Source organism: Orycteropus afer, unplaced genomic scaffold (genome assembly GCF_000298275.1).
Source record: "Orycteropus afer afer isolate SDZICR_OR568_19922 unplaced genomic scaffold, OryAfe1.0 scaffold00037, whole genome shotgun sequence".
Classification (NCBI taxonomy): domain Eukaryota; kingdom Metazoa; phylum Chordata; class Mammalia; order Tubulidentata; family Orycteropodidae; genus Orycteropus; species Orycteropus afer.
The window spans coordinates 4,839,958-4,854,216 of record NW_006921624.1 but is presented as its reverse complement, the minus strand read 5'-3'; the positions used below and the strand labels follow the sequence as shown (position 1 = coordinate 4,854,216).

Here is a 14,259-nt window from a genome sequence, read left to right as displayed (position 1 = left end):
CCTCCACACACCCTCTACGTCCCTCATCACATCAATGAGCACACTGCACTGGAGGCAGCTCATTACCTGCCCTTCTACCCAATCATCTCCCAGCGATCAGAACTGTATCTACTTTACATCTTCCAGTATGAACACAAGACACAGTTACTAAGACCCACTGACTAAATGGATGGCCAGTCAGATAATGCTCAGACAACGCTGTGCACACTTAGGAATTCCTTTCAGGCAATGGGATATGAGGGCCCCACAGCTGCACACTCAGATCTGTTCAACTCACCACCCTACTTAAGACCCTCCATGATTTCCATCACTCCTAGAAGGAAATGCCCTGCCATGGCCCACACAGTGCAGTGTGATGTGGCTCCTGCCCACCTCTCCAGCCTCCCTGTGCACCACCCTCTGCCTTGCTCACAGTGCTCCAGCCACACGGGCCTCCTTTCCGGTCCACGTGGAAGCCAAGCACTCGTCAGTCAGCAAAGTCTTCCTGCATCATCTGCTATGGGTGGTTCAGCCTCATCCTTTCCATCGCCACTCAAATGGCACTGCTTCAGGGAGGCCCTTCCTAACTGCTGAGCCCCATCTCAACCACCCTCGCCAGGTCACTCTCCAACACATAACTCTCTTATTTTCTCACTAAAACTTTTCATAATCTATACTCATGTTTTATTTATTGTCATGTTTATCATCTCTCTGTCCATTTGACCACTAACCAGAAGGCTAGTGATTCAAACCCACCAGCCACTCCTCAGAAGGAAGGTTGGACAATCTACCTCCATAGTAATACCACCTGAGAAACCCAAGGAGGTGTCACTATGAGTCAGATCCGACTCGACAGCAGTGGATTTGGGCTTTTTTTGGTCCATGGCTATTTCCCCCAGAGTCTTTAGCCCACTATCTAGAATTCAGTAGACTCTCAAGCAACATTTGTGAAATGAATGGATACAGTCCAGACTATACTCACTAGCTGTATGACCTTAGTCAAATCCATTTTTTCTGTTTGCCTCAGTTCCCTGACCTATAAAAATGGGATTACAATACTCATCTCATAAAGCTATTATCAGAGTTAAAAAGAAATTAAGTAATTAGAATGTCTAGTCTAGTGCCCAGTATAGCACAAGAATTTAAAACACTAATGCCTGTTTCATTTGTCTTTTTCCCTTTAAGAGAAACAAGTTCAAGACAAAAAAAAATTTTTGAGCTCCCAAAACTGACAGCAGTTTATTATACAGTAGGAATAGATACCCTAAAATATAAAGCCCACCAAACATGATTTAGAAATTTAATACTCAAAAGAAAGCCAAAGCAAGAACACAGTTGCCACCTCCAGCCCTGGGAAACCAGGTGTTAACTGTGGAACTGCAGCCATCCGGAATAGAGGTGTCCAACATGATAATGGGGTGGTGCTGTCTGACACTGGAGAGGGACCCCAGAGCAGCAGCGGGACCTGCTTTCCAAGGGCTCCCCTCACTGCCACTCCCTGTCAAACACTTCGCCTAGCCTAGAGCTCCCTCCAAAACAAATAAAAACAAAAACCAACAAAATGAACTAAAAGAATCAGGGCAACTCCAACCAGGTCAGCAAAGGGTCTCACTCCGCCTGTCAGTCTCAGTGCCTGGCAAGAGCCTGGGCCTCCAAAGCCAAAGCCCATCCTACCAGATGAGGCAACAGCAGCCGCTAAGAGCAAAGGGCTCTGGGCCAAAAGAACCTTCCTGGCCTCCCAATATTGACACGTAGGAGCAGTGGAACCTTGGGAAAATTATTTCACATCTTTGAGCCACAGTTGGTTCATCTACAAAGGATAAAATCAATTAACTCACAGGGCTGTTGCAACAACTAAGTGAGCTAAAGCACCTGGCAGAGCCTAACACCAACTAAGCAGTAAATATACAGTAGCTTTAAAAAGTAATCCATTTTTCACTCAAGCCCTCAATAGGCAGATCTTTGGGCCACCATCAATTTTTTTATCCTCTACAAAGCCCCACAAACTATTAGACCCCTCACTTAGACATCACAAAAACCATGAACTCTTGCTGTTCAAAGTTCAACTCTGCTAAACAAAACTGCATGTAAGATAATTCTGCCAACAGCAGCTAAGTGAGGAAGTATGAGGAGGGGGACACTTTGGAATTACTGTCTGATTCCAATACTCTCAAATCATTAAGAAACTGTTACTAGGCAAACATTTATTTATACACAAACAATGCTGCAGCAATAACTGAATTTTAAAACTGAACCCAAACAACACTTGGACTATAACTAGTTTATGAAATCAGCCCTTTTCATATTCTTTTTTCAGCCTTTGCTCATGAATATACATTTTTGTAAAATTATAACATACATGAATTTGTGTATTTCACTGCTTTCAGTTAACATTGTATCTTAAGCAGTTTTTAGGTTGCTGCAGAATTATATATAAATTATCACTTAAAATGACTGTAATAAATGCCACTACATTGATTCACAGTCAATTATTTCACCATTCCTCAGTAAGAATTTATGGATGCAGTATGTTTTAATGGAAAATGCACAGGTTTTAGAAGTTACCAAACATCTCAGGTGATATGGTTCCTTGGTTTGGAGGTTTAGGATCATGGTTTCATGGGATATTCCAGTTAATTGAGGGTAAGGTGAGGCGAAGAATGGGTGAACAAGGGATGAGTTCAAACAAGGCCCTAGATTTTGTGGAGCCATGGAAGTTGGATGAATCCCTGAAACTATTGCCCTGAAACAATCTTTAAACCTTAAGCCAAAAATATGGCCTGAAGTCATCTTAAAATCAAACAGTTTAGTTTAAATAGCAAATAAGGTCTACCTTGAGTATTGACACTCTTTTAAGAACTTTTTTTTTCAACTTTATTATGAATTGAGTGAACGTTAATAGAGCCAACTGATTTTCCATTCAACAGTTCACACAGTTTGTTTCATGACACCAACTGCAATCCCCACAATGTAACAGCACTCTCCCCACTTCCTCACTGTGTTTCCATTTCCATTCGTCCTTCTTTCCCATCTCTTCCTGCTTTCTGAGCTTTAACCCTGGGCAACAGCTGCTTTTTTGATCTTTTAAGAACTTTCTCTATGGGATCCAATTGACAACCAAAAAAAAACCAAACTCGCTCCCATCGCATCAGTCCTGACTCATAGCGACCCCTCCTTGGGTTTCCAAGATGGTATCACTATGGAAGTAGATTGCCCAACCTTCCCTCCGAAGAGTAGCTGAAGTTTGAACCGCCAGCCTTCTGGTTAGCAGTCAATTGCCTTAGGCACTACACCACCAGAGCTCCCACATTGACAACAGCAACTCAAAAGACTAGATGGTAACCTTAGGGAGCAGTGAGTCTGTGTGAATGAGGGAGAAAAGACTCAACAACAACAAAGGAAATAACACTTAAAGGAAAAACAAAAGAAATACTCGAGTTCATGTGCTGATGGGAGACGAGCAAGTAAGAGAAGGAGGGTGAGAACACTTACACACCTTGAAGAAGGGAATCAGTATTACTGAACTGTACAATTGGACATGTAGAAACTGTTGCATTTTTGTATGTTTCACTGTGTATACTCTCAACAACAAAAAATAAAAGTTAAAAAAAAAAACACCTGAGTTTAAACTTTGCCTTCTTCCAGTTTCTCAACCACACTAAGCTTATGGTCAAGTCACTTAACCTCTCCAAACTCCTCATCTGTGAAAAACCCTCAACACAAGTTTGTTGGAAGAAGTCAAAGAGATAATATGTAAAATATAATTTCCCTTGTTCCCAATTACTCACAATTACAGACAATGCAGGCACAAACACTTCTGTATACCAAGCTTTCTCCTTCCACCGGGTTGTTTCCTTAGGATAAAATTTCCCAAAATGGCTTACTGGGCTCAAGGGTAATGTTATCTTTACGACTATCAAAATCTCTTTCCAAATGGCCTTCAAAAAGATTGTAAAAATTTACACTGCCCAGCCCACCATCTGGACGGGTTTTTAGAGGGCATGGCCAGGACTTGTAGAGGTAAAAACTCAAGAGCATTCAAACCAGTAAGTGGGAGCCCAGGTGACAACATAGATGAATCCCTGCACGTAACACTTACCATGTGTCCCCACCAGACATAAGCCAAACCTGATACCAAGTGATCAACTCTGCAAAGGCTCTTGGAGCTGTCAAGTCCATGTGCAAAGCCAGGACCACAGAGAGGTGGTTGCGATACTCACGCCAGCTACAGACTTAGTTCTCCACCCCTTCCACTGGCCTGCATCTGAACAGTTCTTGCTCTCCTGCCTTGTTTGAATTCATCCCTTGTTCACCCATTCTTAGCCTCACCTCATCCTCAAATCCAACACTCAGTGCTGCCTGCCATCCCATGACTCCAGCTCCGCACCCCCCCACCCTAATTATAAGCTATCTCTCCCTCTACCTATGCAGTTTCAAGCCACTTTTTAACAATAACAGCAGCTCCTGTTTTCTGAAGACCACCAAGACACTGTCCCAGCATATGTTATTTAATCCTCCTTACAACCCTATAAGATAAATATTATTTTTCCTATTTTATAGAGAAAGCAACCAAAACTTAGAGGTTTAATATCTTACAGAGACCACGCATTCATTCAATCAACAAATATTTATTAAGTGCCTACCATCTGTTAGGTTTAGTGTCAGGTACTAGAGATAGAACAGAGGAAACATACCAAGTACACAAATAAAGTAATGGAATAAAATAATGGAGAAGACAGGGTGCTGAGTACTTGCTGTAAGAGAGAATAATAGGGGTTCCTAGTGATGTCAGGGGCAGGCAGTCAGGGATGGCCTCTCTAACAAGGTCGGTTTGAAGCTGAGACAGGAAGGCTGAGGGTCCTGTTATTCAAGGGGAGTAAGAAAGGCTGTTCCAGGCAGAGGGAGGAGCACACACAAAGGCCCTGAAGCTGGCACGAGAGAAGGAAGGCCCTGAAGCTGGCACGAGAAGGAAGCCCTGAAGCTGGCGCGAGCGCGGTGCGGTTGAGGGGAGCAGCCTGTGTGGCAGAGCGCGGCACCCAAGGGGAGAGCAGTGCATGCTGAGCGTAGAGGGACAGGGAGGTCGGGAGGGGTTACATCATGCAGGGCTGGGCCTCCCAGGCCGTGCCAGAAGTTAGTTATTCTAATGTCAAACATATGTCACAGAAGGGTCAGTAGAAACAGAAACCAATGGGGCAGAATCCAGGGGCAACTGACTGCAGTAGACAGAATCTTCAGGTTAGAGGAGAAACCAACTTTCCCTGATTACCCACTATGTGCCAGGCATAATGCTAGGTGCTTCCCATACCATAACTCATATAATCCTCGTAACAACTCTGAGTGGAACACAGCATTAGCTCCACTTTACAGATGAGGTTCTGAAAGTGACCTAATCAAGGGCACAGATCAGTGGCAGAACCAGACCTAAAACCTGATCATTCCTAAGTCCATGTCACATCCACACAATGATGCTTCTGAAATCTTCAGGGCCACGCAAATGGGCAGGGCATGGGGAGCTACTCCTGGTAATAAGTCACCTGCAATGATAAAGATGCTGCAGAACAAACCTGAAGACGCGAGCTTCTTAACCACACCACTCAATACGACCAACTGCCCAAGCCAAGACCAAGGGTTTCAACAAGTAGGAATAAGGACCTTAATCCAAGAACACCAAAATCCCAGAAAGGTGGTTACGAGATAAGAACAGCAAAGAACAAGGATGAAGAGAGACCCAGGAGGGAAGAGGATGAAGGCAACTGTTTCAGACATACCTGACTTAAGAGTTTTCCCAATTCCTTAGAAAGGAAGCCACTAGAAATTACAAAGCCTACTGTACAGCAGCCCTTGTTTATTGCATATGTTGTTGTTGCTGCTGTTATGTGCCGTCGAGTCTGCCCCGACTCATAGCGACCCCTCCTTGTGTTTCTGAGGCAGTATCACTACGGGAGTAGGATTGCCCAACCTTCCTTCTGAGGAGTGGCTGGTGGGTTTGAACCGCCAGCCTTCTGGTTAGCAGTCAAGTGCTTTAGCCACTATGCTATAAGTTACACTTAAAACCTTTGACACCTGGCTTGTTCTAAACTCAATCAATCCCTCAACAGAAGAATGGATAAGCAAAATGTGGTACATGCATACAAGGGAATGGTGTCAGCTGCCTTCCAATCAGTTTTGACTCCTAGCAACGCCATGTGCAACAGAACAAAACACTGCCCAGCCCTGTGCCGGCCTCACACACTTTGCTGTGCTTGAACCCATCGTGGCAGCCACCGTGTCAGTCCGTCTCATTGAAGCTTCTTCCCTTTTTCGCTGACCCTCTACTTTTACCAAGCATGACATCCTTCTCCAGGACTGGTCCCTTCTGACAACATGACCAAAGTAGGTGAGACAAGTCTGGACATTCTCGCTTCCAAGAAGCATTCCAGCTGCACTTCTTCCAGAACAGATGTGTTCATTCTTCCGGCAGTCCACGTCCTGGTAGTCGTTATTCTTCACCAACACCACAATTTAAACGCATCAATTCTTTTTTTTTTTAAGGTAAATAATATTTTAATGAAAAATTTTTTTAAATTGTGATCTTGGTGAAAGTCTACAGAGCAAAATCATTTTTCATACAATGATTCACACACACTGTTTCATGATACTGACCGTAACCCCATGATGTAGCAGCTCTTTTCCCACTTCCTCCCTGTGGTTACCTTTTCTGTATCCTTCTTTCCTATGCCCTCAGAGCTATCTCCCTGTAAATGCATCAATTCTTCTCCGATCTTTCTTATTCATTGTTCAGCTTTTACATGCAGAGGAGGCGACTGAAAATACCAAAGCCTGATTCAGGTATACCTTAGTCTTCAAAGTGACATCTTTGCTCTTTAACATTTTAAAGAGGTCTCTTGCAGCAGTAAGTCATTTGATTTCTCGACTGCTGCTTCCACAGGCACTGATGTGAACCCAAGTCAAATGGAATATTACTCAGCCATGAAGAGAAATGAAGTTCTGATACATGCTACAACATGGATAAACCTTGAAAACATCACACCAAGTGAAATAAGCCAGACACAAAAAGACAAGTACTGTATGACCCTACTGATATGACATACCTAGAACAGGCAAGGGAGGTCTGGTAGCGTAGTGCCTAAGGCACTTACTTGACTGCTAACCAGAAGGCTGTCGGTTCAAACCCACCAACCACTCCTCGGAACAAAGGTTAGGCAATCTACTTCCGTAGTGATACTGCCTTGGAAACCCAAGGAGGGGTCGCTAAGAGTTGGGTCTGACTTGACAGCACATAACAACAACAACAGAACAGGCAAATGCATAGCAGCAGAAAATAGATTAGTGGTTACCATGGTTCAGGGAAGGGGAAAATGGGAGCTACTACTTAATAAGAGCCTTCTCTAAACTCCCCAAGTGAGGTTCAGAGCCCCTCCTGTGTTTCCAAAGCACCCTATCCTTACCACTGCATTAGTTTCCTACCCTTCTCCCCAGCCAGACTATGAGCTTTGTGATAGGGCGACTTGCCTGGTCTTAATCCATCACAGTATCCCTAGACACCCCCAGCTCCCAACCCCCAACCCAGGCAGACAGCCTGGCACAGAGCATCTATTTGAAAATGTTTATTGAGGAATGGAGGAACTTTCTATGCAAAGCCAGAAGGGGGCCTTTGTTTTGCTAAACCCACAGGGAGCTCTGGTGGTGTAGTGCCTAAGGCATTTGGCTGGCGGTTCAAACCCACCAGCCACTCCTCAGAAGGAAGATGGGGCAGTCTACTTCCATAGTGATACTGTGATACCGCCTCGGAAACCCAAGGAGGGGTCACTATGAGTCAGGTCCGACTTGACGGCACGTAACAACAACAACAACAGCTAAATACAACTCCTAATTACAGGTATTAGTCATCTGAGTCTGGAATAAGAGGGATCAGTGAGCTTCCCCTTTAAATTACAAGCACCCTGGCCCCCTCTTTAATACGCATGCTGACTCCAAAATTAGCACTAGGTGCCAAGAGCATTTCCTACAAGCATCCCACAGAAAGACCAGACCACCTGCAAAGAGAAACAATGCATTTAGTAGCTCAGAAAAATGAAAAATTTCAGTGACTTATAAAGAGTTGAAAGGGAGATATAAGAACAGTGTGGCCATTTCAATTTCAACTGCTAAATTTACACTTGAAAATGCTACAATAAAAAATATAAATACCATAAAAATCTAACAGCAGCCAAAGGACCACAGTCATAAAGAAAAAAACATAAATCCTAAAAAGATATTGGCATGGAAGGCTCTCCCTCACCTTCAAGAAAACACATCTGAGCAAAGGAAACATGAATCACACAGCAGAGTAGAAAAAAATAAGAAAAAAATCTAACAGTAAGGAGGACAAACAGCTAACACGTGGAACGTGCTGCATGAGGCAGATGTGCTTCACGTATATCCGCTCATCTGATCCTGTCGACAGCCCTGTGAAGGAGGTATCATCCCCAATGTAAAGATGTGGGAAGCACAGAGAGGTGAAGTGACCAGCCGAGGTCACACAGCAAGGGACAAGCTGTCTGGCTTCAGAGCCCATGGTTCTACAGCAACACAGACTGCCTCAGACAAGAGCTCTGTCACTTCCCAGCCCTGGCCTCAGCTTCTCCTACATATGTTGTTGTGGTTGTTGTCATGCGCCATGGAGCCAGACCCGACTCATAGTGACCCCTCCTTGGGTTTCCGAGGCAGTATCACTACAGAAGTAGATTCAATTCTAAGGTTCTTTCCAGCTCAAAAGGTAGACAATAAAAGGTGAAACCAAAATTCTAAGATTCGACTCAATGTTCCCATCTAGAAATAAAATTCAAAACGGTGCTCTTCAAAACTGATATAACAACTCTGGATCTTGGAGGGCTGCTTTAATATTCAAGTAAGGTATATAAAGAGTATAACACTTCAAGTGCCCAGCTTAGAGCAGGAGCTCAAAAAGCAGCAGCTATTATTACTGTTATGATAAAACAGGAACAACCAGTTAACAGTACAGCACATTTTAATTATACACGATGTAGAATAATCAAATCTCATTCGTGTGAGGCCCCAGACCCCACAGCATAGATCGAGTTGTACCACTGAAATGATAACAACTCAAATCTCAGAAATTACTTGTTTCCATTAGAGATCTGACAAGTCATTTCTTCAATTGGTCACTAGTGGTTTGCAGATAACTATTAGCAGTAATGAGTATTCTAAATTAAATCCAGAGACAGTCCCGCTCTGCTCTGTAAAGACAACTGGGGAGAGGGAAACATAATTGTGGAATGTCCTTCTCTCTGTGTCCTCCATCTTCTCCCTGATAAATATCTCCTGTGTCTGGCATAGTATGGATTTCATTTGGTTACAAATGAAGAAGGGTCTAATTCTTCCCATGATAAATGAGAGCGCTGAATAGGTAACTTGTTAAGGAGAATTGGAATTGGGAAAATAACCTTATTTTCCTGTTACTTGACAACGAACCCCCTCCACTAACAAATGAAACACGCAATGCTGGCAGGCATTAGGCACTGAAGTCAAATCTATCACTGGGTAATCCATTCTCAGACAATGACTTCACAGCACTGGGTAGAGGATGCTCACGTTTCACTCAACAGCAGCAAAGATGAAGCCTACAAAATGCAAGGAGGCAGCACAACGCAGGGGAAAGAAAAATGGCTTCGGAGTCATTAAAAACCTGGATTCAAACCCCAGCTCTGCCACTTACATGTATTATACGACCTCAAACAAGTCTCTCCTAGACTTGAGTCCTTATTTGTAAAATGGGGAAATATAAAATACCTCAAGGAGCTGTAGCGAGGATTACATGGGGACCAATAAGTAGCATATCTTACACACAGTAGGCTCTTGACCAATGTTAGCTCTCCTCCACTATCAGAACAACTCACCTCTAGGACACGAGAAATGCACCAAACTCCCCAAAGTTTAGAAATCGCTGATCCTGTCAGAACCCAAGTACAAAAGGACAAGAACTCCGTATGAAAGGGCTGGCTGCATGGCTAGGTAGCAGCCTCACACAGAATGTCCACTAGCCACACATCCACCCTAACGCTGGCATTATTCAGCTCAGACGGGCCTCACAAAACACAGTTCCCTTCTGGGTCTGGACGGATGCGCAGCTGACATGATTTATCAGGGGCAATGATCACTTACATTTTCAAAGTCCTTCATGTTCCGTGCTCTCGTGGGAGATACTGTTTCTTCTGATACATTTGGGAGCACTATGAAAGGCAAAAAAAGACACAGAAAAACATCATGGCAGGCAAATTTCCCAACATTCCTACTGAGACATAGAGCCTAGAGAAGGAAAATATAAACTGCCACAGTGCATCATGCTATATTTTCTGTCTACTGTGATTTACTGATCTTGGTCTTCAGAAAGCTCTAGACCATTTTATTTACAAATTACTTAAGCTAATTCCAGCGTATAATGTCTGTTAGAGGACAAATCAGAAAATGCACTAGACATGAGACAGAGCAGAACTGTCCTGATATGTACTTCCTTACTGCTTGTCATAGATTTTTTACTGAACAGAATACCATCTTTGCATGTTAGTAATTAAAACAAGCATGTCTACTTTAAAGCAGGGGTCGGCAATTTATTTTAGGCAATGCAGGCCATATGCAAAGCCCAACTACTCACATCACACAGCCACAGACAATTCATACACAAATAAGAATGGCTGTGTGCCAATAAAACTTTATTTTTGAAAGCAGGGAGCAGCCCAGATGTGGCCCACAGGCTGACAAACCTCTGCTTTAGAGGTTGCCAATATCCAGATCTTTCCACAGCCTCTTTAATCCAACAAATACTCATTACACATCTACTCGGTGCCCAGCACCATGCTAGGTGCTACTTTCCCAGTCAGTGGTGAAGAACACACTGATCCTGCACCGTTTCCTTGTCCAGTGACTAACACAGAGATGTAAACACACCATTATCACTTTTTTGAGTAAATGTGTTTTGGGTGGATGAATGGATTCATTCTTTCAACAAACATGCACTCAGTGCCCACTCTTCTCCAGGCACCACTGTAGATATGGTGACAAACAAACAAAAGACAATTGGAACCAATATTCTAGGGGGAGGAGCAAAATAATAGACCATAAATGCTACAGAGCTATATAAAGTGGTTATGCACAGGAAATACTAAGGTAATGGTTGCAGTTTTAAATGGCATGGTTATGGAAGGTCTCATTGAGAAGATGCTATGTGGACAAAAACTGGGAAAGACAGAGCCAGATACCTAGGGGGAGAATGTTCCAGATAAAGGGAGAAGCCTCATGGGTCTAATGTACCACTAGGAGGCCAATGGGCTGGAGATCATTATCAAAGGATATGGAGAGAGAAGGCTGGAGAAGTATTGGGGGCCAGACTGTGTATAAGCCACTTAGGCTCTTCCAAGGTCTGTGAGGAGCCTCTGGAGGACCCCAAGCTAAGGAGTGACAAGATCAAACTTGGGTTTCTACAGGCTCTCTCTGGCTTCCACACTGAAAACAGACTGACTGGGGCTGAGGACACAAGTAAGACCAGTTAGTAGACTACTAGAATAATGCACAGCAGAGATGATGATGGCTTGGACCAGGGTGACAGCAGTATAAGTGAGTAAGAAGTGGTCTGATTCTGGCTATTTTGAAAGTAACTCAAAGGAATCAATTAAATGAAATGCAATATGTAAGGTTCAGAAGGAGAGTGCACTGGAGAGAGCCTAAGAAGGTGGTGAGCTTTGAGCAGAGTCTTAAAGAAATGGAGGCAGCAAGCAGCCATCCAAGGCATAACAATTGGCCTCTATCTGCCTGGAGCAACAGAGGAAGGAGGAGAGGCAGGAACAGGAGGAAGATACGGAAAGTGTGGCTAATTTGCTCCATGAACAACTGCCTCCTTTGCCATGACACCAGAAGAACTGGAGGGTGCCAGGTACCATTACTAAACATTTTGATCATCTATAGAAGATCTATGGGAGCTCTGGTAGCATAGTGCCTAAGGCACTTGACTGCTAAGCAGAAGGCTGACAGTTCAAACCCACCAGCCACTCCTCAGAAGGATGATGGGGCAATCTACTTCTGTAGTAATACTGCCTCGGAAACCCAACGAGGGGTAGCTATGAGTCGAGTCTGACTCAACGGCACATAACAACAACAACAACAACAACATAGAAGATCATAAAAGATTTTTCTATAGACTCTTTGATCAAAAGGGGGGAAATGGAAGATGGTGGAATAGGCAGACAAGCGACACAGACCCTCTTCAACAAAGAAAAGAAAAATCAATTGACAGAGATACAGAAGATAATCCTGGAGCCCTGACTTTGGAAAGGAACTATGCAGAAGTGGATTAGGCACCAACTAGTGGAAAAACCTCAACGAAAACAGTGAGTACAGAGACAGTCAGAGGTGCAGACTTTCAGCTACCCTGACTAGACCAACAGCCTGAATATTTCCAAGAGGTGTTGAGATCTGAGAATTGACCTAAAGATCAACCCTGGTCACCAAGGGCTGCAGGGACAACTGCACTGGTGACCTATGACTAGGATGGGAAACACCAAGGAGGGAGACAACCTGAGCTGTGGACTTTCTGCTGTCCAGAGGGCACAGCTGTTTTGATTGTTTACATGCAGCCATTTTAGATATTTAAAGTGACCAAGGGCACAACCATTTTGAATGTTTATAAGCGACAGACATTTTGGATATTTAAAGTGATCGAGGGTGCAACCATTCTGAATGTTTACAGGCGGTGGCCATTTTGGATATGTAAAGTGACTGAGGGCACAACCATTTTGAACCTTTATAAGTAGCAACCATTTTGGATTTTAAAGTGACAGAATTCTCATTCGGATTCCAGGGACCTAAGAACAGGCTCTGTTTGCCAAGGTCGGCAGGGACACATGAGAGACTGACAACAGGGAAGGAGACAGGGACAGGTGGCGAGTGTATAAGTGCTGTCAAATAGTGAATAGAGGAGCAGAGCACAGTACCCTGCTTGCGCTGCTAACGTACAAAGAAAATGAAAATCATGGGCAAGTCACTCCAACATACAATCACAATTAAATATAAACACAAAAATGTCACAATGCCTTAGAGATGACAGAGCATCAGAGTCCACACAAAGAAGCAAGATAAAGCAGGAGAAACAAGGGACCAGGATACAGATCCAAAACACATCCCTGAGGAAGATGCAGCACTGGAACTCCCTGATAAAGAATTCAAAAGAATTATATTTAGGTATCTTCAATGAACCGAGAGACAGATCAAGGAAAACACAGAAAAAACCCTAGAACAATTACGAAAGACAATACAAGAACAAAATGACAAAATAAATGAAAAATTAGAAATGATACAAAATCTACAGACAGAAATCCAGGAGATTAATACTAGATTTTCAGAAATAGGTAAGATATTGAATGGGCAAAGAAGCAGAATTGAATCAATGGAAGATAGAATTGGTGAGACTGAAGGCAAATGCCTGAACACTTCTTTGGAAAGGGATCAATCAGAAAAAAGATCAAAATGAAATGAAGAAAGCCTAAGGTTCATGTGGGATACCATCAAAAGGAATAACCTACGTGTCATCAGAATTCCAGAACAGGAAGAGACAAATAAAACCACAGAAAAAACTGTCAAATATTTGTTGGAAGAGAATTTTTCTGATATGATGAAAGATGAGAATATATCCATTCGGGAAGTCCAATGAACCCCAAATAAGATAGCGCCCAAAAGAAAATCACCCAGATGTATCATCATCAAACTCACCAAAACTAAAGACAAAGAAAGAATCCTGAAAGCAACATGGGAAAAACGAAGTTACCTACAAGGGGCAACCAATAAGACTAAGCTCGGATTTCTCGGCAGAAACCATGCAGGTGAGAAGACAATGGGATGGTATATATAAAACCCTGAAAGGAAAAATGTCCAACCAAGAATTATGTACCCAGCAAAACTGTCCCTCAAATACAATGGTGAAATTAGGACATTTCTAGATAAGCAGAAATTAAGGGAATTTGTTAAAACCAGACCAAAATTACAAGAGATGCTAAAGGGAGTCCTTTGGACAGAGAAGCAGCAACAGCCAACAACAACTGAATATTAACACACATGATGATATAACCCAGAAACCAACCCAGCTATGGAAGTATCCAAAGTAAATAAGCCTACAAGATTGTAAATAGGGAACCAGAGACACCAACCAACAAATGAGGACAATGACAAACCAAAGAGGGAAAAAACTGTGTCGTTACAGAACTTCTAGATGGTAGGGAAGTCAAGACAACT

General features: G+C 43.2%; 1 protein-coding gene across 1 annotated transcript in view; it reads right to left on the bottom strand.

The window, feature by feature from the left end:
- The window catches only part of CDK5RAP2 (CDK5 regulatory subunit associated protein 2), a 233,458-nt gene that overhangs the window by 215,854 nt on the left and 3,345 nt on the right, over positions 1-14,259 (bottom strand). Inside the window, exon 2 of the mRNA XM_042780378.1 lies at positions 10,144-10,211. Coding sequence (XP_042636312.1) covers positions 10,144-10,211 — 68 coding nt within the window. The remainder of the gene's footprint in view (positions 1-10,143; positions 10,212-14,259) is intronic.